The sequence below is a fragment of the Acomys russatus genome, chromosome 11 (genome assembly GCF_903995435.1).
Source record: "Acomys russatus chromosome 11, mAcoRus1.1, whole genome shotgun sequence".
In the NCBI taxonomy this organism is placed as follows: Eukaryota; Metazoa; Chordata; class Mammalia; order Rodentia; family Muridae; genus Acomys; species Acomys russatus.
The window spans coordinates 14,968,524-14,989,997 of record NC_067147.1 but is presented as its reverse complement, the minus strand read 5'-3'; the positions used below and the strand labels follow the sequence as shown (position 1 = coordinate 14,989,997).

At 36.5% G+C, this 21,474-nt stretch overlaps 1 protein-coding gene across 1 annotated transcript in view; it reads right to left on the bottom strand.

The window, feature by feature from the left end:
- Positions 1–21,474, bottom strand: part of Cd2ap (CD2 associated protein) — an 82,426-nt gene that overhangs the window by 7,556 nt on the left and 53,396 nt on the right. Inside the window, exons 9-16 of the mRNA XM_051152938.1 lie at positions 20,867–20,971; positions 19,547–19,583; positions 18,125–18,187; positions 13,563–13,728; positions 13,077–13,219; positions 5,046–5,158; positions 4,045–4,146; positions 979–1,154 (exon numbers count right to left, since the gene is read on the bottom strand). Of these exons, the coding sequence (XP_051008895.1) occupies positions 979–1,154; positions 4,045–4,146; positions 5,046–5,158; positions 13,077–13,219; positions 13,563–13,728; positions 18,125–18,187; positions 19,547–19,583; positions 20,867–20,971 (905 nt within the window). The remainder of the gene's footprint in view (positions 1–978; positions 1,155–4,044; positions 4,147–5,045; positions 5,159–13,076; positions 13,220–13,562; positions 13,729–18,124; positions 18,188–19,546; positions 19,584–20,866; positions 20,972–21,474) is intronic.

Below are 21,474 nucleotides of genomic sequence, written 5' to 3'. Positions count from 1 at the left end.
GAGTAATTACATTAGTTGATCTTTCATCTGATTTACCCATGGAACTTTTGCAAGATTATGGTTAAACTATCAATAGATGAAAAGATCTGTAAACCAATAAAAGATGAAAGGTTTAGTGTTGGTCTTGACACTAAAGAACTGTGCAATCAAGAGGTAAATAGCTTTACTTCTATATCCTGATTTCTTCATTAAAAGAGGGAGGGGTCTGCAATAGGGTATCTTTTAAACTTCTTTTTCTTTTCTTCTCTTTTTTTTTTTTTTTTTTTTTTTTTTTTTTTGGTTTTTGAGACAAGGTTTCTCTGTGTAGCCTTGGCTGTCCTGGACTCACTTTGTAGACCAGGCTGGCCTAGAACTCACAGCAATCCACCTGCCTCTGCCTTCTGAGTACTGGGATTAAAGACATGCACAACCACCACCTGGCCTAAACTTTTTACACACACACACACACACACACACACACACACACACACACACACACACTACAACTTTCAGGGTTGTAGGCATGGTAGGTAGGTAATGGAGTGCATTACAACACACAACACTCTGGGCTTGACCCATAACACTACACTAAACAATAAAAACTTTCAGGGTTAACAGGAGGGCATCAGAGGTCTCCTGTGAGTTGGGACTCATTCACTTTGTAACCATCTAATGTAAGCCTAGCAGAAACAGAAGTCAAAGTCCTCCAAGAGGTAAGTATGAGGATTTAGATCATAACCAGAATATCAATGCAGTTTTCTCAATATTTTCAAGACCTGTGCCTGGGCAGCTCCTGCCTAAGCACACAGGTACATACAGAACTTCTAGAACTGAGCCACTGAAACAAGTTTTCCCATCAAGGTTTCTGCTGAAAGAAAGTCCTTTTACACAAATGTCTTTAGAAACACATGCACTTGTATACTTAGGAGATTAGGGCTCCAGTTGACAAAGTCTAAATACAAGTTCAGGGAAGCTTAGGAGAAAGTAAAGGTTACTTACCCATGATCCCTTTTCAGTGCATCTACAATACACAACAATTCAAGAATCTGGGCTCTAAGCTCATCCAGGGAACTTCTTTTACCATCATCTGCTTCTACTTTAGCTTTGAGTTCTGATGGAGTTGTGAAAGAGGCTGTATTTACTTTAGAAGCACTTGAAGGTGCTGAAAGAGATGGCTGAAAAACATAAAAAAAATTTCCCATTATGCTTGTGTTTATATCTAATATCAGAAGATTGTTTTATTCTGGTTTTCATTTTGAACACATGTCCACATGGAGAACAGCTGGCCTCTAACTGCAGATCCTCCTGTATTGAAGTCTCAGTCTTCCTGGCCCCTCCCCACCTCCCAAGTATTGAGAGCACAGTTTATGCAGCACTCAGGAGTAAACTCAGGGCTTTATATAAACTAGGGAATTGGAGCTACAATCCCAGCTCGCAGTACTCTTACAGCAAGTATTATTACAAGCAATTAATGCAGCACATATTAAACATTCCCCATCTGAAAATCCCAATCTTAAAAGTTTTACACCAGAATCCTAACACTCAGGGAGACAGAGGCATGTGAATTTCTGTGAGTTTGAGGCCAACCTGGCCGAGGACAGCCAAAGCTACAGAGAGAAACGCTATCTCAAAAAACCAAAAAAAAAAAAAAAAAAAGAGAGAGAGAGAGAGAAGAAAAAGAGAAAGGGAAAAAAAAGATGAAGAAGAAGAAGAGGAAAATTCTATGCCAGATTTTGTAATGCATTTGAATCTTCAGGCATGCCAAAGTGTGGATAAGGAATTAGATGAAGCAAGTGACTTTTATGTTTAGTCTTGAGTTCTAGCCCTGACACACACACACACATGCACGCGCACGCATGGATCTGCAAATTTTCCAAAATTCTGACTTCAAGCATTCTAGAAAAGGGATGTTAAACTCACACTTCAAGAAAAAGGGGACCCACTGCACTGGATGTGGGACTGCTTACAGCCTGAACTGTGAGTTCCAACCACAATGCCCCGTCAGTCATCACTCAACCCTCATTAGAGAAGCTTTTTAGTAGTAGATGGTAATTAAGGCAGAGACCTGAACTGACAATGTGCAGAGAATAAGAGACTTGGGAGTACTCAGTCCTAAACGGGATGTCTATTTCATGCCCCTTCCCTCATGGTTCAAGGGTGTAAGCAGAGAGATAAGAGCCAGAGGTAGTGGGTGACTTCAAAGAAAAGAGTGTTTCCAGACACAACAGGGCAGATGCAGGTATGAACTCAGAGACTGGATAGCATGCTCAACCTTGGACAAGTTCAAGCCACACAAAACCCAGCTCAGAGGAGAACTGAACACACAGTCTCATCCTGGCAAAGAAGCTACCTGCAAATAACAGCTGCCGGGAGAGGGGGAATAGTGCGTGCGTGCGTGCGTGCGTGCGTGTGTTGGGGGAGGGGAAAGACTATAATCAAAACATTTTTAAAAAGATAAATGATAAAACTCAGAAATTCCAAAAGCAGTTTGATATTCATTGCTGGGGAAAAATAAATAAATAACCAAACAAATAAGTTTGTAATCACTAGTGGCTTTATTTATTTTTAAAGAAGGAAAATATTCATTGGCTTATTTAATGAGTGGTTTGTCTAGTGAGTTATCTACAAGTAATAGTGTATCAACATTACGGTGCTATTTTAACCTTTATTGTCACAAATATCTAAAGCTTCACTTAGAAGGATTATGAAGAATTTAGTTAAGTCCACAGACTACCTGAGAATTTCACTAAAATCAGCAATTTGAGAAAGGTTACAAGAGACTGATGACAATAGAGAATCAGATTTAAATATATATGATAAATTCATTCTGGAATGAAAATGAGGAATAAAACAACCCTTAAGTTTATATATAATTTGTAATACATGTCTTCAATAAAAATGGTAACTTTAAGCTGGGCATGGTGGCGAATGCCTTTAATCCCAGCACTCGGGAGGCAGAGGCAGGTGGATTGCTGTGACTTCGAGGCCAGACTGGTCTATAAAGTAAGTCCAGGACAGCCAAGGATACACAGAGAAACCCTGTCTGGAAAAACCAAAAAAGAAAGGTGGGGGGGGGGGAGTAAACTTTAGAAAAGAAAGATCACCATGTAGTAGATGAGTCCATCCCTTCTGCCACTAAGCCTTAAGAGAGGGCCAAAACCCAAACTAAACAGTGAGTGAACAAACCATAATCTCTAATCTGCTAACCCTCACAAGTAATTAGGCTGAGGTTATTTTATGAGAATTGAGTATAGTCACACATGCCTATGGAGATGGAGGCAGGAGGATGAACACAAGTTGATTGAGGGAGCCTGGTCAACATATGAAAATACACAGCAGTCAGGACCACACAGAGAGACCCTACCTCAAAAAAAGACAAAACAGGCACCATCCACCAAAGTATTTTATGTGAACTACTGCCAAGTATATGTTTAAATCAGATGTTTTTTTAAAGATTTATTTATTACGTATACAGCATTCTGCTTGGACACCAGAAGAGGGCACCATATCTTGCTATAGATGGTTGTGAGCCACCATGTGGTAGCTGGGAATTGAACTCATGACTTTTGGGAGAGCAGTCAGTGCTCTTAACCTCTGAGCCATCTCTCCAGCCCCTGCCAAGTATATGTTTAATAAGAAATGAAATGATGTACAAATCTAGCCTTGGGAATATGAAACATGTAGCACACTCTTTAAAATAAGCTTAAGTGTTTCTATTATTAAAAGAACTGAAGAGAATGGAAGGACTGCAATTTTCAGCAAGAATTACTGTCTTGGCAGAAAAGAGGGGGGGAAATCCTAAAAGTACATCTTAAATTTCATGATTACAATGGCTACACCATATCTTAAAAACTAAACAAGCCAGGTGTGGTGGCACACACCTTTAATTCCAGCTCTCAGGAGGCAAAGACAAGTAGATCTCTGTGAGTTCAAGGCCAGCCTGGTCTACAAGGTGAGTCCAGGACACTCAGTGCTACACAGAGAGATTCTGTCTTGATAAAACAAAACAAAACAAAACAAAACAAACAAAAAAACTAAACAAATCTTATGCTATGGTGGATTTACCTTTGAAGAGTAGTTTGCATCCTTTTTAAACTCTGATGGCTTTAGGTTGCCACTATCTTCTTCTTTTGGTAGCTTCAAGGTTTTTTCTGGGCTCTGGGTTGGCTAAATATTTAGCATTTAAAACAAAAACAAGACACAGATTTTACAAACAGGAAACTCTAATTAATAAGCATTGGTGCCATACAGCCAATACTATCACTACTTAACTGCTGCTGTTTCTGCTGCTCACTGCTGTGGACAAGATAGCACATAACTTCAGGCTGAACAGCATTTTTGCATATTAGAAGGGCAAAACTAGCTTTCCTCATAGAAATAAAACATGGTTCCACTGAGGTAATTTTAAAGTGCTCATGAACTGTGCTCATATTAACATCATGGATATAAAACTGTGCTCGTATTAACATCATGGATATAATATATATTAACACTGAAGTACATTCACACTCCAAACACAAACAGAAGCATGGCAAGAAGTGACTGAGCTGGGAAAACAAACCCAACAAAAGAAGGGCTTACCTGTAGGGAGGAGGCACCTCCTTTCCTGACCGCTGTATCTGCTGCTCAATGACCCTGCTGTGGTGACTGAACAAAGTCCCTGCTCCCCTTTGGCCTGTGCTCTGTGACTGTGGGCTCATGACAACTCTATTTTATGATTCTGGAACCTTTCATGCAATACCTTATTGAACTGAACATATCTTATTCCTAAATTAATTAATTAATCTTTGTTTTTCAAGACAGGGTTTCTCTGGATAGCCTTGGCTGTCCTGGACTCTCTTTGTAGACCAGGCTGGCCTCAAACTCACAGAGATCTACCTGCCTCTGCCTCCCGAGTGCTGGGACTAAAGGCCTGTGCCACCATGCCCAGGTTATTTGCATTTTCTTAAATAAAGAATCATAAAGTGATTCTGGATGTTTAAAATTAGGAGTGGCTATAAATCTGCTCACTCACTTCTTAGCACTTTCTTCATCTTCTACGATGTTCTGAAGTAAGGGATACTCACAGAATGCCCACCATTGAAGCGGCCAGGCAACCTTCTTCCAGGCATCTTGGGTCTATTTGCAGTGAGATGTAACAAGTTCTCTGAGGAAGCTATGTCATCAAAATTTACAGTATCTAGAGAATAGAAGTAAGAATTACTAAGAGAGTTGTTCCTTCTAAAGGGCAAAAGATCGTATTTCTGGCTTCTTACAGCATGAATTACATACAAGCCACCACTAAGTTGAAGAGCTCACAAACTGACCAGTGCTTTATATATGCATTTGGAAAACAATACCCATGCTCTTATTTTAAAAAATAAAATAAAAACTCAACCTTTGTTCCAGATACACTGAGACCCTTTAGCCATGTAAGACCTGTTTCCAATGGAGTCAAGTTCAACAAGAAGTTCTTCCAGGAAGAAGTGTCTACCCTGAACTGAGTAATAAGCTGCCATCTAAGGGTCTCACATTTTCAAAATCTACTCAAACTCTCAGTTAATTACAACTTAGAGACTAACGTCAAATTTGAAGGACTAAATTGTATCTGATACCCTGCTGATTTCTATGTATTATCAATGTAAAGTGAAGTTATGATTTAGTTACATGAACATATACAGATGTTACAGTCAGAACTCAAACAAAACTTAGATATTATATAAGAATCATGAACTAGTTATAAGTCTAACACAAATCAGATACCAAGTGCAAATGCTACACAGATGTTAATTTGTTTCTCTGCCATCAATCAAAGGCTAGTTGACCCTGGAACAAATAATTTGTGTTTAAGGACATACAAGATATATATGGTAACACATACCTCTTAAACAATGGTATGTACTGCCTGGAGTTTTCTAGTGTAGCTAAAAATATCTTAAACAAACTGTTAATTGCGCTGAAGCTCAGATATCGATTCTTGGTACAAGAAGCTTTTGTAAATTCTGATACTGCTATGATCAGTGTAACTTCCTGCAGCTTGGATTAAAAAAAACTAGAAATATTAACCATAGCCAAAATATCCCAATCTTCCAAGAGACTCATCTTTCTTATTACCATTTCTCTGACAGTTGTAAGACTTATCAGACATTTACATGTCCAAACTTAGTGATCTGTTGTTTCTTTACATTATCAAACTCCACATTCAAAGTAATCTACAGAATGTTCATTTAAGAGATGGAGAATAGAAGGTAAATTTGGGACATCACTTTGGAAATGCGCAAGTAGAGCTAGAAGTACTGGTTGACTATTACGCTTTTATAGATTGCTTTGTGTGTTCCACCTTGAAAAAACACATCAAAACAGAGACTATTTTAAAAATTCAGTTTAATTTCCTGGTGTTTTGATAATTGTAATTACAAAATATAGCAAACCATAGTAAGAAATAAGCAACATTAGTGGAAAATGAAATGTGAAATCTAAAAGGTTTGGTTTAAATGTGAGCATATGTCATTCTGTTTATAAATATAGGCTTAAAAATATGTTAAGTGATAAATGTGCATTAGTGCCCTATGAAAAGACTTTGGAAAGTAAAAGCCTATCATTTTGACCAATAAAATAATTTTCAAATGCATATTTAAGCAGCTTGCAGAGGAAAAAAAGAAACAAAACAAAAATATGGAAGAAATTAAAGAAAAATGAAATAGAAAGGGTAAAAATTTTTAATGTAGATTTACAAAGTGCAGCATATTCATATAAAATGTCTTCATACGTCCAATTTAGGATTAAAACACCAAGACAATTTTACATTCTAAAACTCTCTCAGGTTCTCCATTTACAACATCAGATAAAAGTAGAATAGTGCACATTTTAGATTTATGATTCACCTAAAGCCTTTGCGAGTGAGCTAAGATTAATTAACAATGGATATACACTGTGAAAATGGCATAAAAGCCATGGACTCTGCAGTCACACCTGTCACTCTGACAGCCACTTACACTTCTGTATGTTCTGAGAAAGACATGGACTGGTTTTTGTTTTTGTTTTAAGCCAAATGAAATAACCAATTATGGAGAGAAAATCTGATTTTTATGGTTGCCAATTTTTTGGAGATATATTATCAAAAGAGTATTTTACATTACAATCAAGAAAGGTTTTCAAAACTGAATCTGATTTTATTTTAAAATGGAAAACCAAAAGGGTTAGAATAAATAGACAAACACACATATACACTTTTAGCATAATTACAAAGGAAAAAAATTGATGTGCGCCACCTACTTATATTGAATATACTACTTTGATTTTTTTTATAAATTGTTATCTTACCAAAATGGAGAAGGGTAGGATAATTTCCTGACACGTAAGAAGGGAGGAAACATGGCAAACAGGCTAGGAAACAAAATCTGGAAAGAAAAGTCAAGGATAGGAATGTCTAGAAAAAAGACTAAACCAAAAAAATTATTTTACAAAGCAGGAAAAAAAGAACAGTTGTAGAATGAATAGAAGCATTTTAATGTCTAGCAACCACAGGCCATCTGAACTTACATAAAATGTGTACTAGATTTTAGATTTATTCCTTTGCCTTTCCAAAGGAAAAACTTAAATTACTATCAACTTCAATATACGTTAAGATTTTAAAGCCACATTATATAACTCACTGAACAATACCAAGGCAGTTTCTAAAAGGACAGCTTATAGCAAGGATACAAATCAATGTTCTAACATCTTTTAAGACAGCTGTAACTGAGAGTACACCATCATTTAGTCAGGTTCCAGTGTTTGGTGCATTATAATGATAAAGGTGGTTTTAATTTTATGACACTGTAAAATAAAATATGCCAAAGCAAACAGTATTTTTAAATAATTCACTATAAATTTGATTCAATTCAATCTTCGACATCTTTGTGCGAGCACACGCGTGTGTGTGTGTGAAGACACTAACGCCTTCATGCTAACTCTCCATGGTCTAGGCAAAGAATGACTACTAGGAATAGGAATATCATTTTGCTCCTGGTTTAGATACAAATCTCAAATCTGAATCTGTTTACTACTTAATAGTAGTCTATTTTAGAAGTTTAATCATAATTTCTTCCTGAAAGGAATACATGAGTAAGTATTTAAAAAATTCAAAGAAAAGTAAATAAACTATAATATTAAGAGAAAGTGTAATTTATTCATCAATATCATGGATGGCTTGGAATCGATATATATTTACTATTAATCTTGAAATAATTTATCGAAGAGAAAAGGCAGTCAAAAGAGATAATGTGGCTATATCAAACGACACTTCATCTGAACTTCTCGATGTAATTGCAATGCTACCAGGACATCTAAAAGCAATCTGAAAAATACTTTTGCTTCATAAAAAATTATTTTAGAAATATCTGAATCATGCTGATTTATAATTAATTGGTAATGGTAATGATATTTTCACTAAAGCTAATTGTTGATGAAGCATTTGAAAAAGAAAAGAAGCCGGGCGTGGTGGTGCATGCCTTTAATCCCAGCACTTGAGAGGCAGAGGCTAGTGGATCGCTGTGAGTTCGAGGCCAGCCTGGTCTACAAAGTGAGTCCAGGACAGCCAAGGCTACACAGAGAGACTCTGTCTCAAAAAACCAAAAAAAGAAAAAAGAAAAAAAAAAAAAAGAAAGAAAGAAAAGAAAAGAAATTAAAGCATGGTTCTTAATAGCTCTGCAATTGTAGCACTGCTATATATGAACACACTCGTGTGGGAACTACAATTCTTCCCATTAAAAGAAAAAAAAAAGAAAAGTCAAATGAATATTCTAGGAATGACTTCTTTAAAAAAAAAAAAGAATATATACATACACCTATCTATCAATGGTTTTTTTGTAGCTATATAAATAGGAAATTAATTCTGAGAATGAGGTAAGGAAATCATGTTCTTAATAGATCAAAGCAGAGTCAGAATGAGCTGGACTAAAGAATTGAGGGAGCTAATAAACAAACATCCACAGTAACTTCCCCATCCAATGTTCCAGGTCAAAGAATAAACAAGGCCATTTGGTCACAAGTTAAGCAAGAAAATAATCTGAAAAATAAGCCTGCTTATGATCAGTCAGCTACTTAACAAAACCCACAGGTTTTTTGGGTTTCTATTGTTTGTTTTGTTTTTAGAGACAGAGTTTCTCTGTGTAACAGCTCTGGCTGTCCTGGAATTTGATCTGTAGACCAGACTGTCCTCGAACTCAAAGAGATCCATAAAACCCACAGTTTTAACAACAAAGTCCATGGAGTCTCCCTAACACTATTTCATATCACATTACTTAAAAGATAATGCACACATCTCCATAAAGTTTTTGTGTATATTTTACATTTTGTTTCTATTGAGACATATATTTTAGTTCTGATTATATGAGGTGTCTCTGTGGGTTATGTGCATATGAACGCAGGTGTTCAGAGAGGATGTCCTATCCCTCGGACCCAGAGCTACCAGCAGTTATCAGCTGTCCAATGTGGGTACTGGCAAGAACAATGCTCTCTCTTAAAAACTAAGCCATCTCTCCAGCCCCTATTTTACATTTTCTGAGACTTAGAAACTATGCTCCAGCCTAATGTCAAATCTGAGGTTGTACTCAACCCAAAACTCACAGAAGAAGTAGAACACTTCTATCGTATAAGGACAGATTGAAAAGCCCAAAACTGAGAATGCTCAAAAACCAAGCCTTTGAGTGGAACATGTTTTATCAGTGGAAATTTTCACAGCTGGCCTCAGGGATCTCAAGTAGCAGCCATAGTAAAAACAAATGTTCACTAAAAGTATTATCAAGTTACCTTAGGGAAATGTATATCAAAGTTATAAACAAAGAGAGTATGATACTAATTTTGTTTGAAATGATGCTTATAAGAGAAGCTATTTGCTGCCAGCACTAAGACCTTTTATCCTAGGAAAGAACCTGTGTCTAGCATGCTACAAAGGATGTAACAACTGCTCAGTAAAGTATTTGTACTTGATTCTAAAAATTCATAATTACTGAAGAAAGAGCATAAAGTGTGGTACACCACCGAAGTTAGTTATATTAAGTGAAAAGACTCACAGACAGTTACTTGAAAAGTTCACTGCTAATTTCCTGCCTTGTGACAATTTCAGTATCTCCAAATTACTATTTACTTATTAAAGAAAAAAAAAAAAAAGTTAAACCAAAAGCTGTAACTTTTCAACTTCTTTTCCATGAGGCCTGTCAATTACATGAAGAGTAAGGAAGCACTATGGACATAAGACAAACATCAAGTTTTAAATTTTCCAATAAGGAGTTTAAAATAGTTATATGAACTGTGTCTGCTATAAATGTAAAAATAAGACTATTAGTAGATGTACAGAGAGAGAGAAAAATGAACAAAGTGAAAACTTGAGAACTTGAGGCGATGGCTCTGCAGTGAACAGCTTATCCCGAGGCCAGGTATAATGGCGCATGCCTTTAACCCCAGCACTCTGCAGGCAAAGGTAGGTAGACCTCTGTAAGATCCACATAGCAAGTGTGCGGCAGCCAGGTCTACAGAGAGACATTGTCTTAATCAACAAAACAGATCTTGGAGAGGACCAAAGTTTAGTTTACAGCCACCATATGGGATAGCACACAAACCACCTATAACTTCAGCTCCATGGGCATCCTATATCTCTTGCCTCCAAAAAAATCTGAACTTGTATGTGTGTGTGTGTGTGTGTGTGTGTGTGTGTGTGTGTGTGTGTGTGTGTGTGTGTGTGTGTGTGTGTGTACACATATACGCACATACAGACCTACCTACACACATGTACTTGAAAAATAATAAAAATAAACCATTTAAACAAGCTTATTTCACCTAAAGTGTTTTAAACCTTCTGCTACCTTAAATTCAAATAGAACATATATTTAAGAGTGATGCAAAGTAACAAAAACAAAATTCACTTCTCAAAGGAATACAACCAAATGTAAGACTTTTGTGGTAAAGATCACAAAAAATAGAGCAGAGCACGCTATTGCACACCTGTAATCCCAACACTCAGGAGGCAGAGGCAGGTGGATTTCTATGAGTTCAAGGCCAGCCTGATCTACAAAGAGACTTCCAGGACATCCAGGGCTATTACACAAAGAAATCCTGTCTCAAAAAACCAAAAAATAAAAAAAGATCACAAAAACTGGAGAAATTTGAAAGATAGTATCAAGAGCTGTTTTTAGTTAAAGCATTGAATTTGCATAAATAACCAGGTTTTCTTTAACTATTACTTTTAAAAACATATTTCTGGTTATATTTTGAGTAAACAAAAAAATGTAAGCTATGAGAATTCTATCGTTTTACTACTAAGGTCTATAAAAATAATATATTTTAAATAATTTCCCACTTATTATTTAAAAGTAAGTAAGATCAATTTTTAACAAATAAGATACAAAGAGTATATTCAGTGAACGTTCCTAAACTACAGCATCATAACTCCCAAACACTGGTAATAAAGGTAGAGAAGGGAGGATCTAGATCTCTCATCTAGAAAAGGGAGGATGCAAGTATGACAGAGGGATTTAGAAAATATTTAAATCAAATGATTAAAGAACTGAGAACAGAGCTGGAGAGATGGCTCAGAAGTTAAAAGCACTGACTGTTATCCCAGAGGTCCTGAGTTCAATTCCCAGCAACCACATGGTGGCTCACAACCATCTATAACAAGATCTGGTGCCATCTTCTAGCCTGCTGGTGTACATGCAGGCAGAATACCATCTACGTAATAAATAAATAAATCTTTTTTAAAAACTGAGAATAAAGCCTTTGCATTGATAAATTGAAAAGACAGAAGAAAAACCAGATATTTTAAATTTTAAAATTAAGTAGCATTATTTTATAAAATTATGACAAAAAGTGTAAGTACTGTTGTAGTTTAAATGTAAATATAAAATGTTGGCACTGAAGCCAGTCTCCTACAACCCTCAGATTCTCTGAAGAGCATCAGGCACTTCATCTCTATGCAAGGGCCTTAGCACTGTCTCTGCACGTGAGTGATACTGATGAGTCTGCACCTAATCCTATTTACATATAAAATGGGTAAAGGAGCATCTGTTTCCTAGGGCAACAATAAAAATAAGATAAAAATATACATGAAAAAGTCCTTTGAGAAATGTAAGAAACTCAAAAGAAATGCAACATGCTATACAAAATAATATCTATTACCTAAAGTAATGACTAATGCTCTTAAAAGGTAGAACTTCACCAAAATGTCTCTGCTTCCAGCTTTCCACTTTTCCAACTATATAAAGAACCAGGAAGAAGTATGGACAACACAAGATGACAAACAAACAAACAAAAAAAAACTAAATCTTAGGAAATGCTATTTAGAGGCTGGGTATGGTGGCTCATGCCTTTAATCCCAGCACTCAGGAGGCAAAGGGAGGTGGATCGCTGTGAGTTCAAGGCCAGCCTGGTCTACAAACCGAGTCTTTGACAGCTAAGATAACACAAAGAAACCCTGTCCCGAAGGAAAAAAAGAAAGAAAAAGAAATGCTATTTCATAAAAGTAGGGCCTATTAATAAGTAATAAAAATGTTTTCTTGCAGATAACAAAGTTTCTCCAGATGAAAAGAAAAGCTTTATAAACTACAATCACTGCAAGCACTGACCGGCTGTGTGACCCTACTATCACATGTTTTAAAAAGCATGCCTGCAGGTACAGACGGCAGCCAGAAGAGGGCTTCGGATCACCTGAAACTGGAGTTACAGACAGTTGTGAGCTGCCACATGGGCGCAAAGAAAGAGACCTAGGACCTCTGGAGGAGCAGCCAGTACTCTTAACCACTGAACCATCTCTTTAGCTCCTCATTTTCAAATGTTTTTAAACCATAATATACTCAACTCTGACTAATTTAAGAGACACGGTCACTGCACTATAAAGACATAATAAAGCACTAAGTGTGTGTGTCAGTGTTGCTCGTTTCCTTCCTCCAGAGGAGCCTCTGCTGAGACAGGGCTACGCTCTGCTCATCTAGCACCTTACTTTTCTACTCAGCCTACTAAATTCTAAGCCCATTTCAACTAGTTGCAATTATTTCTTTCTCCAAGTTGCATACACAAATCTAAAGTCTCTAAAATCCATCTGACTCCTTTTTGAATGCACAATCTCGTCCATTCTGGCTTACCTGTTTCTTTTGCGTTCCTGGCTACAAAGGCATCAAAGTCTACTGATTTTGGCCTAACTGGCAATTGTTCTGGGTCTAGCTTTGGTTTTGAAACTGGCTCAGTTTCAATCTTTGAAGAAATTGTAGAAACTTCTCCATTAATTCTGAAATGAGAAAAATATGCAAAATTCATTTGAAGGCTAAACAGAACTTTTAAATAGGAATTTAATGGCATTAAATATTTTTTGTAACATACTAATTTCCATCTTTTCTGTAGAACTGCATAGACAGAAGCTGCTAATCCTGACTGATAACAAAATCAGAAATGAAAAAAATAGTTTAGGTGCATTCACTTATTCTGACTATTAAAGTATCATTCAACAGAATTAATAACCCACAAAGAAAAAAATACATAGGAAACAAATATTTCAACCTAGAAGGGCAGCAGAGCCTTTTAGGTCAAAGGTAGATAATCAGTATCTAATTTTATATTAGGTTAAGGCTTACTTGGCTGCTGGAGGTGGAGGCGGAACTGGCTTTTCTGGTCGCTTTGGGTACACTGTTGCAGGAGACCTCAATAAATTATTGGCTTTGGTAGGTGGAGTGGGCTTTTTAGGTGGGACTTGAGGAGCAGCTGGTTTAGAAGGTTTCTGTTCCAGCAGGGATTTCTCATCTGGTGATTAAAATAATACTTGTTATTAATAATTAAAACTATAGAGCTTTTTTTTTTTCTTATACTCTATTGCCAAGCCGGAAAAACACGAGTCAGTTTTGGACCATCAAGTTCTATATGTGTGAAAGTATGCATTGTCTGAGGTTGCACTTTAATGTGTCTAAGAACCTTTTTAAAAATTACCCAGTGGAGCCAGAACTCACTAAAAACCTGTTTAGAAATAGCATGCACTTTTTGCTATGCTTCCAGTATTCTTGGTTTGCTATTACAAGTGGTAATGCTATTTTATGAAATAATTCACTGAATAGATATTTCTGAGTGGTACAAAAATGCTTAAAGGAGAGTATTATGAATAATTGTATACTATGTTCATTAAAAACAACCTCACCAACAAAACCACAGCAAACACAGCCCTACATGTAGCATATCACGCCATTATTTTTCAGGTACTGAGCACAAATACTAACAGAACATTTATGCACACAGTTCAGATCCATAATATAGTAGCAGGTATAACAGACATGCTTAAGAAATAATAAACTGAGCCGGGCGTGGTGGTGCACGCCTTTAATCCCAGCACTCGGGAGGGAGAGGCAGGCGGATCGCTGTGAGTCCAGGCCAGCCAGTGCTGTTACACAGAGAAACCCTGTCTCGAAAAAACAAACAAAAAGAAATAATAAACCAAGGCCCAAAACTCATGATTATTTGTCTTAGAAAAGAATGTGAATAAAAGTCTACAAACAATCTTATGAAATTACCTTAGTCAGAAACTAGAATATTAAACTTGAACCAATATTACAAGACACAGCACAACTCCTTTAAAATTACAAATTTCACTTTAAAATAACAATATATAACATATATAATATACATAATAATAATATATAACATAGGGGCTAGAGAGAAGACTCAGCAGTTAAGAGCACTGGCTGCTCTTACAGAGGACCCAGGTTCAGTTCCCAGCACCTCCATGATAACTGTCTGTGACTGAGGTTCAGGGATCCAATTTCCTCTTCTGGCATCCTTGGTATTAGACATGCATGTCGTGCACATACATACATGCAGGCAAATACTTATAAACTAAAAACAAGTATAATGCCTGTATTTGACCATGTATATAATTACTTCCTTGGAGCTTGTCAAAAAATAGCAATCTGATCAGCCTTTAAGACAAAAGGCTGTTTGACTGTTTGTTTGTTTTAAAGACAAGGTCTCTCTATGTAGTACTAGAACTCACAATATAAATTTAGGCTGGACTTGGGCTCGCAGGGCTCTTCCTGCCTCTGTCTCCCAACTGTTAGAACCAAAGGTGTGAGCCACCATGTCTGGTTAAGTCTATTTTTAAATGGCCTCAAAATGTAACGTGTCACATACGTACACCACTAGCAGAAAAATACAAAGCTTCTCCTTCTAGGCATAATCAAGTACCCTTTATAGAGTTTAACAGCTAGCAAAATTTGTGTTTCTGAAAAATACTAAAGAAGTGTTTTATAGAAAGTAGCAGAAAGTGGTCTTAGCTTAGCTTAGCGCTCCCTCTAGCACATTCCCGTTCTTAGGAATCTTTCTCCTATCTTAATAAACTGCCCTACTCTACTTCTAATCATGTGTTCCTGGTGGAACCCTTTGCCCTGGGACTCAGGAGCCTGGGCTTGTATGTCTCCCCTGAAACTCTGGGCTTTCTCGGTGTTCCTCTGACCTCCACACCTAACTTAAGGGGCAGGACTTATTCTCCACCTCCCCTCTTCCTGACAGCTGCTAGAATTTACAGGATTCAACTAAAGCCTCAGAGTAAACCCAAAGCAAATCCCTGAGTGTTCTTTCCATGCAGAACCATATGCTCTGCACAACTGACCCAGCATCCTACATGCATATGTCTGTCTTCAATTCTACAACAACCAGGTTCTGCCCAATGTCTTTCCTGCTGCCTATAAAGTACATCTGCAACAGGCCAAAGAAGTTAGACAACACAGGCACAGTGGTGCACATCTTTAATCCCAACACTTGGGAGGCGGAGGCAGGTGGGTCACTGTGAGTTCGAGGACAGCCTGATCTACAAAAGTGAGTCCAGGACAGTCTAAACTCTAAACAAATCATAGTCCTAAATGTAAAGAGAAACATGAAATTCATACAATATAAAGCAGGAAAGGCAGAAATGGTCTTCAGTATGATAATGACTTGAACCCATGGTGAAGGAGAGAACCAATTTCCACAAGCTGTCCTCCAATCACATACCACCTCTAACAGACATACAAACTACACACACACAATCAATCCATTTCCTAAAAAAATAAAAACAAAACTTCAGAAAAAAGAAAATACAAATTCTGTTCAACAATACTGTTCAAGAAAAGTAAGCACCCATGTAACACAAAAATGTGTTTGTAAAAAATACATGTGATAAAGGGCAGCTACTTAAAGAATTTTAAACTGTTTTTAAAAATGAACTACCTAGTTTTTAAAGAGAGAGACAAAAGATTCAACATATGCTTTACCAAAGACACATAGTTGACAAGCACATGAAAAGACGTTCAATATCAGATGTCACTAGGAAAGTGAAAACCATGAGACACCAACACACAGCTAAAACAAATCCAAAAACAGAGAAAACCCTACATGCTGCTAAGGACACAAAACAACTTTCACAACATGCCATAACCACTTTGGGAATAGTTTGGCAGGTGCTTAAAAAATATTCAGTGACTGATATTTATTACAGCCTTGGTATTTATATAAATGAACTAAAATGTATGTTCACAGAAAAATCTACATACACATTAATAGCATCTTTACTTATAACTGCAAAAGCTTAGACCTTATCAACATATTACTTAGTAAGGTACATATAGACAATGAAACAGTAGTAAAAGCATTTAATGAGCTAGCAAGTCATGAAAAAAGTACAGGTAGATTTTTATATACATAATAAATGAAAGAAGGCAATAAAAATGGCTACATACAAAAACAATGGAAATAGTATAGAAACAGGTGAGGAAAAACTGACTGCCAAAGATTAGTGTAGAGGGATAGAGCAAAACACTCAGAACAACGAAACTATTGTTATGGCAGAATTGTAGATACATGTCACTACACATTTGTCCATCCAACAGAATGTACAACACAACTGTACAAATTCTTAAAGATAATAATGCGTCAATTATAGTTATAACTACTAGTCATAACCAATATACTACTCTGATGCAGTGTTTATAGTAGAGGAGACTGTGCCTACAAGAGGAAGACTGGATATAGGAGAACTTATACTTTTGGTTCAATTGTCCTTTCTTCTCATCATTTCTGAGTATGTGTGTGCATGATAAGGGGTTGCACACGCCACAGGCACATGTGTGAAGGTCATAGGGTAACCTTGATGTAGGTTCTGGGGACCAAATTCACACCATCAGGCTGTGCAACAATGTACATTTACCTACTGATTCAATCTTGCTAACCCTTATCTCAACTTTCTATGGCTCAAAAATTATACACAAGAAAGAAGAAAGGAAAGAAGATGGGAGAAGTCAGTTAAGACACAAGAGACAACAACAGGCTAAATTCTAAGAGTGGCCATAGAAATAAAAGCATCTGGAGGCAAAAATCTATTAGAATCAAGCATCACATATCTTTTTATACAGGAAAGGTCTTGCTTTCCTAAATTTAGCAACAATATAAAATGTTTTGACAAAACACATGGTATATAGGAAAATCGTTTCTAGTTAAAGAATAACTAGCAATGTATATAATTAAATTCTAAATAATTTAAAATTTATTTTCACCAAATCACTATGTAAAAATAACAAGTTGAGGCAGGCGGTGGTAGCACACGCCTTTAATCCCAGCACTCAGGAGGCAGAGCCAGGTGGATCTCTGTGAGTTCGAGGCCAGCCTAGTCTACAGAGTGATTCCAGGAGAGCCAGGGGTATACACAGAGAAATCCTGTCTCAAGAGGGGGGAAAAAAGTTGATTATCTAATATCTAGGTTTTTTGGTTTGGTTTCTTTTCAAAACAGGGTTTCTCTGTGTAGCCTTGGCTATCCTGGACTCACTTTGTAGATCAGGCTGGCCTCCAACTCATAAGTATGCACCTACCTCAGCAAAATTAAACAACCATCTCTAACTCCAGTCCAAGGGTAGACCTGGGGCCCTGGTGGCTTAGTATCTAGTTTTTTATACACAATATGAAACAATAATTAAATACTACATCTTACTGAAGGATTCATTTAATTTTCAACAGATATAAATTATCAGTATGATGAAAGGCTTAATTTCGTATCACTTGAACACTATCCTCATTATGTGTATATCAACAATACATAAAGTGTAAATTAGCTATTGTGGTAGTCATGTTTCTTTAAGAGACAATCAAAGAATGATTTGTTGGACAAGGGCAGAGTCAGCCTTACCTTTTTCTTCAGCCTTTAGAGGAAAAACTTTCTTCTCTGCAGCTAATAAGTCAGGCTTTGGAGCTGGAAGAGGTAGGGGAAGAAAGTGAATACTAACTTTAAAAATAATATATAGGAGAAGAACAAAAATTAATTTCAAGTGCTCAATGAAATACCAGAATTCAAATTCCTTTCTTCATCTGTATTTGGATTAATGCCATTCATGTTTCTTGATTTGGTGATTTTATCTTATGAGTACATCTATACACATAAGATTACAATTTATATCAGTTGCAAAGCTATCTAATAGGATGGCATGATTGTAACACACCTGAACTTCTGGCACTCAGGAGGTAGAGGCAGAAGACCGTAAGTTTGAAACTAACATGAAGCATATGGTTAGCTACCTCAGGGCTTACCTTCAGCTACACAGTAAGATCCTATTCTTGAAAAACCCCAAACAAAAAGAAATGCACAAACCTGCAAACTATATTTAGGTATCTAGGAATACTTTGCATAAAGAAGCATTTGTTCAAAATAAATAAAGGAATAGCAAAGCGCGGTGGCACACCCCTGATATCCCAGCACTCGGGGAGGCAGAGGCAGGAGGATCTCTGTGAGTTCAAGGGCAGCCTGGTCTACAAAGCAAGTCCAGGACAGCCACGGTTACACAGAAACCCTGCCTCAAAAACTAAAAACAAAACAAAAACAAACAAACAAACAAACCAAACTAACAAAAAGTGAAGTATGGAGCAAGTATCATGGCACACACCTCCAGTCCCAGCACTAGGGAGGCAGAGGCAGGCAGATCCCTCTGAGTTAAGTCATCCTGATCTACAGAGTTCCAGACTAACTAGATCTAAATAGTGAGACCCTGTCTAAACCAAACAAACAAACCTTAATAACTATCTGTAACTCCAGTCCAAGTGTAGCCCTGAGGCCTCTTCTAGCCTCAGTGGGCAGTGCATGGACATGGTGCACAGGCAAAACAACCATACATAAAAATAATTGTAAATTTAAGCAAATGGTGCAGCCAAGTCATTCTAAAACAGCTTTAAACTTGATTGATTAGTTATATTAATTCAATATACTTATTACTGAAGTACCCAAAGTACTCTAAGGTCTTCATTTTATTTTATTTTGAGACAAGGTCTAACTACATAGCTCAGGCTGCCTTGATCTTAACAATGCTAAAAGTGCTGGTGTTTTATTACAGATATGCACCACCATGCCTGACCAGCATCCTTATTTTATATCATTTGGACTTAAAAATTAATGACGAATAATGTCAGTGAACATTTAATTTTGTATAGTTCTTAATCATTTTAATTGATTTTGCTAATAAAATTCAAAGATTTAAACTAAACCTTCTTTTGAAAACAAACAAACAAACAAACAAACTAAACAATGCCTTTTTTTTTTTTTTTTTTTTTTTAAACAAACCTGGACCCTTCGCAGGAGGAGGTGGTTTCTTTGGTTTCTGGGGAGGAGGAAAAGATTAAAATTGATTAACTATTTAAAGTTAAAACAAAATAATATAAATTATATCATTTATCATGTTACTCTTGTCAAAAATATTAAAATACCAAGAAGCTAACAACTCTAGAAAAGGTCACTTAAAAAAAATAATTACATCGAATCAGATTCCTGATCTAAGTTAGTCAATTCCAAATAAATACAGTTGGTTAGAAGCAAAAATGAAAATAGTAAAACCATGAAAATAAAAGGGCTTGTTGGAAAGAAAACGGGTTTGGTAAGAAGGGAGATAAGATAAAAACAAATAATGAAGGGAGAGGAATATGACCAATGTATACAGCATGTACAAAACGGTGAAAGAGTAAGTTTAAAAAACAAAAATAAATAAAAATAGAAATGAAAAATAGAGAACCTTAAAGGACATATGAGAAATTTAAAAACAAAAAGAGTATAGAGATAAACCTAGCAATCATTCTTAAGTCTGAAGAACTCTCACAGATACAGCTGAAGGCAAAGGCCTCCTTTCCCTTCAATTTCTAAGAACTCATTCACTTTTTAAAAACTTAATTTAGTGTCTTTAAGTAACATAATAAAAGCAGAAAAGAAAGTGCTCATTAAGGAATAACTAAAAGTAGACTGGAAGCTGAATCAGAACTTAATGCAGTACAACAAAGGAAAAGGAGCTCAGGCAGCCTGAGCTTCTATACAGTAACTGCCAATAATTTACTTGATTAAAGACTACAAAGATTAGCGTGCTCTGCAGAGGCTTGAACTGAAGACGAAGCCTATTTTGCTATGTATATCTAACTGCTTTGCCCTCTGATCTGTAAGCTAAGATAGCCTTGTATGTGGAGAAAGTGTCAAGGCACCGAAAGGTAAAAGATCTCGCACTAATCAATGAATGAGCCAGTCTTGGTGTTTTGTCTCTGAGAATCAATATGCAAACATTACAAGCATAAGGAGGCAAGAGCCTAGTTTCACAGTACCTTAAAATTAACTGACACTTTTCATTAACACTAAATAATTTCATCCAGAAAATTAAGAATTTACTCAACTTATCTAAAGCCAGCTTTTTGGAAAAGAAATCAAAGCTGGCTTTTAGTACATATTATAGTCGATATAAAAAATAAAATACATTACTGAAATATAATACTGTTTATGGCAAACCAAATTATATTTAAATGTGCAATTTCTAAAACTATGAAATTCATTCAGTAGCAATGTAAAAATGCTATTTCTGAAAATAATAGTGGCAAAGTATTATCATCATTAAAAACAGAATCTTACTGGAAAGTCTTTATCTAGTTCATTTATCAGAACAGCAAAGTTATCTGGAAACACTCCTTCTTTACCGTTAAGTTCACCCTTCCACCAGCCCGCTTCTCCAGTCTCCTAAAATGCAAACCAAACAGTTACAGTAATGGAAGGTACACATATTCTCTCTGTCCCTGTCTCTGTCTCTGTCTCTCTCTCTCTGTGTGTGTGTGTGTGTAGGGATCCTTACCAATTAGCACAGGCTACCTCAAATTTTCCTACCCCTGCAGGCAAGAGCTAGTAGTTATCATTAATTATCAATAAATGAGGAGAGAGTTCACAATGACTCCGGAAAAGTGATGGATTCCATTAGCTTTAAAAGTCATGGGTTGGGGTGGGCAACTAAACAAATAGTAAAAATTTCCTAGAAAACAAAACAGTCACTACATACTGCTTGTAGCTAGCAGAAGTTACAAAACTGGATTTAATACCTATGTGTGGATACCCTTAAATCCCAAAACTCAGAAGGCTGACACAGATATCTGAGTGTGAGGCCAGTCTACTCTCACATGGTGAATTCCATCAGAGCCAGAGTGAGACCCCATCAAAAACAAAAACAGAAACAATCAAACAAAAAAAAA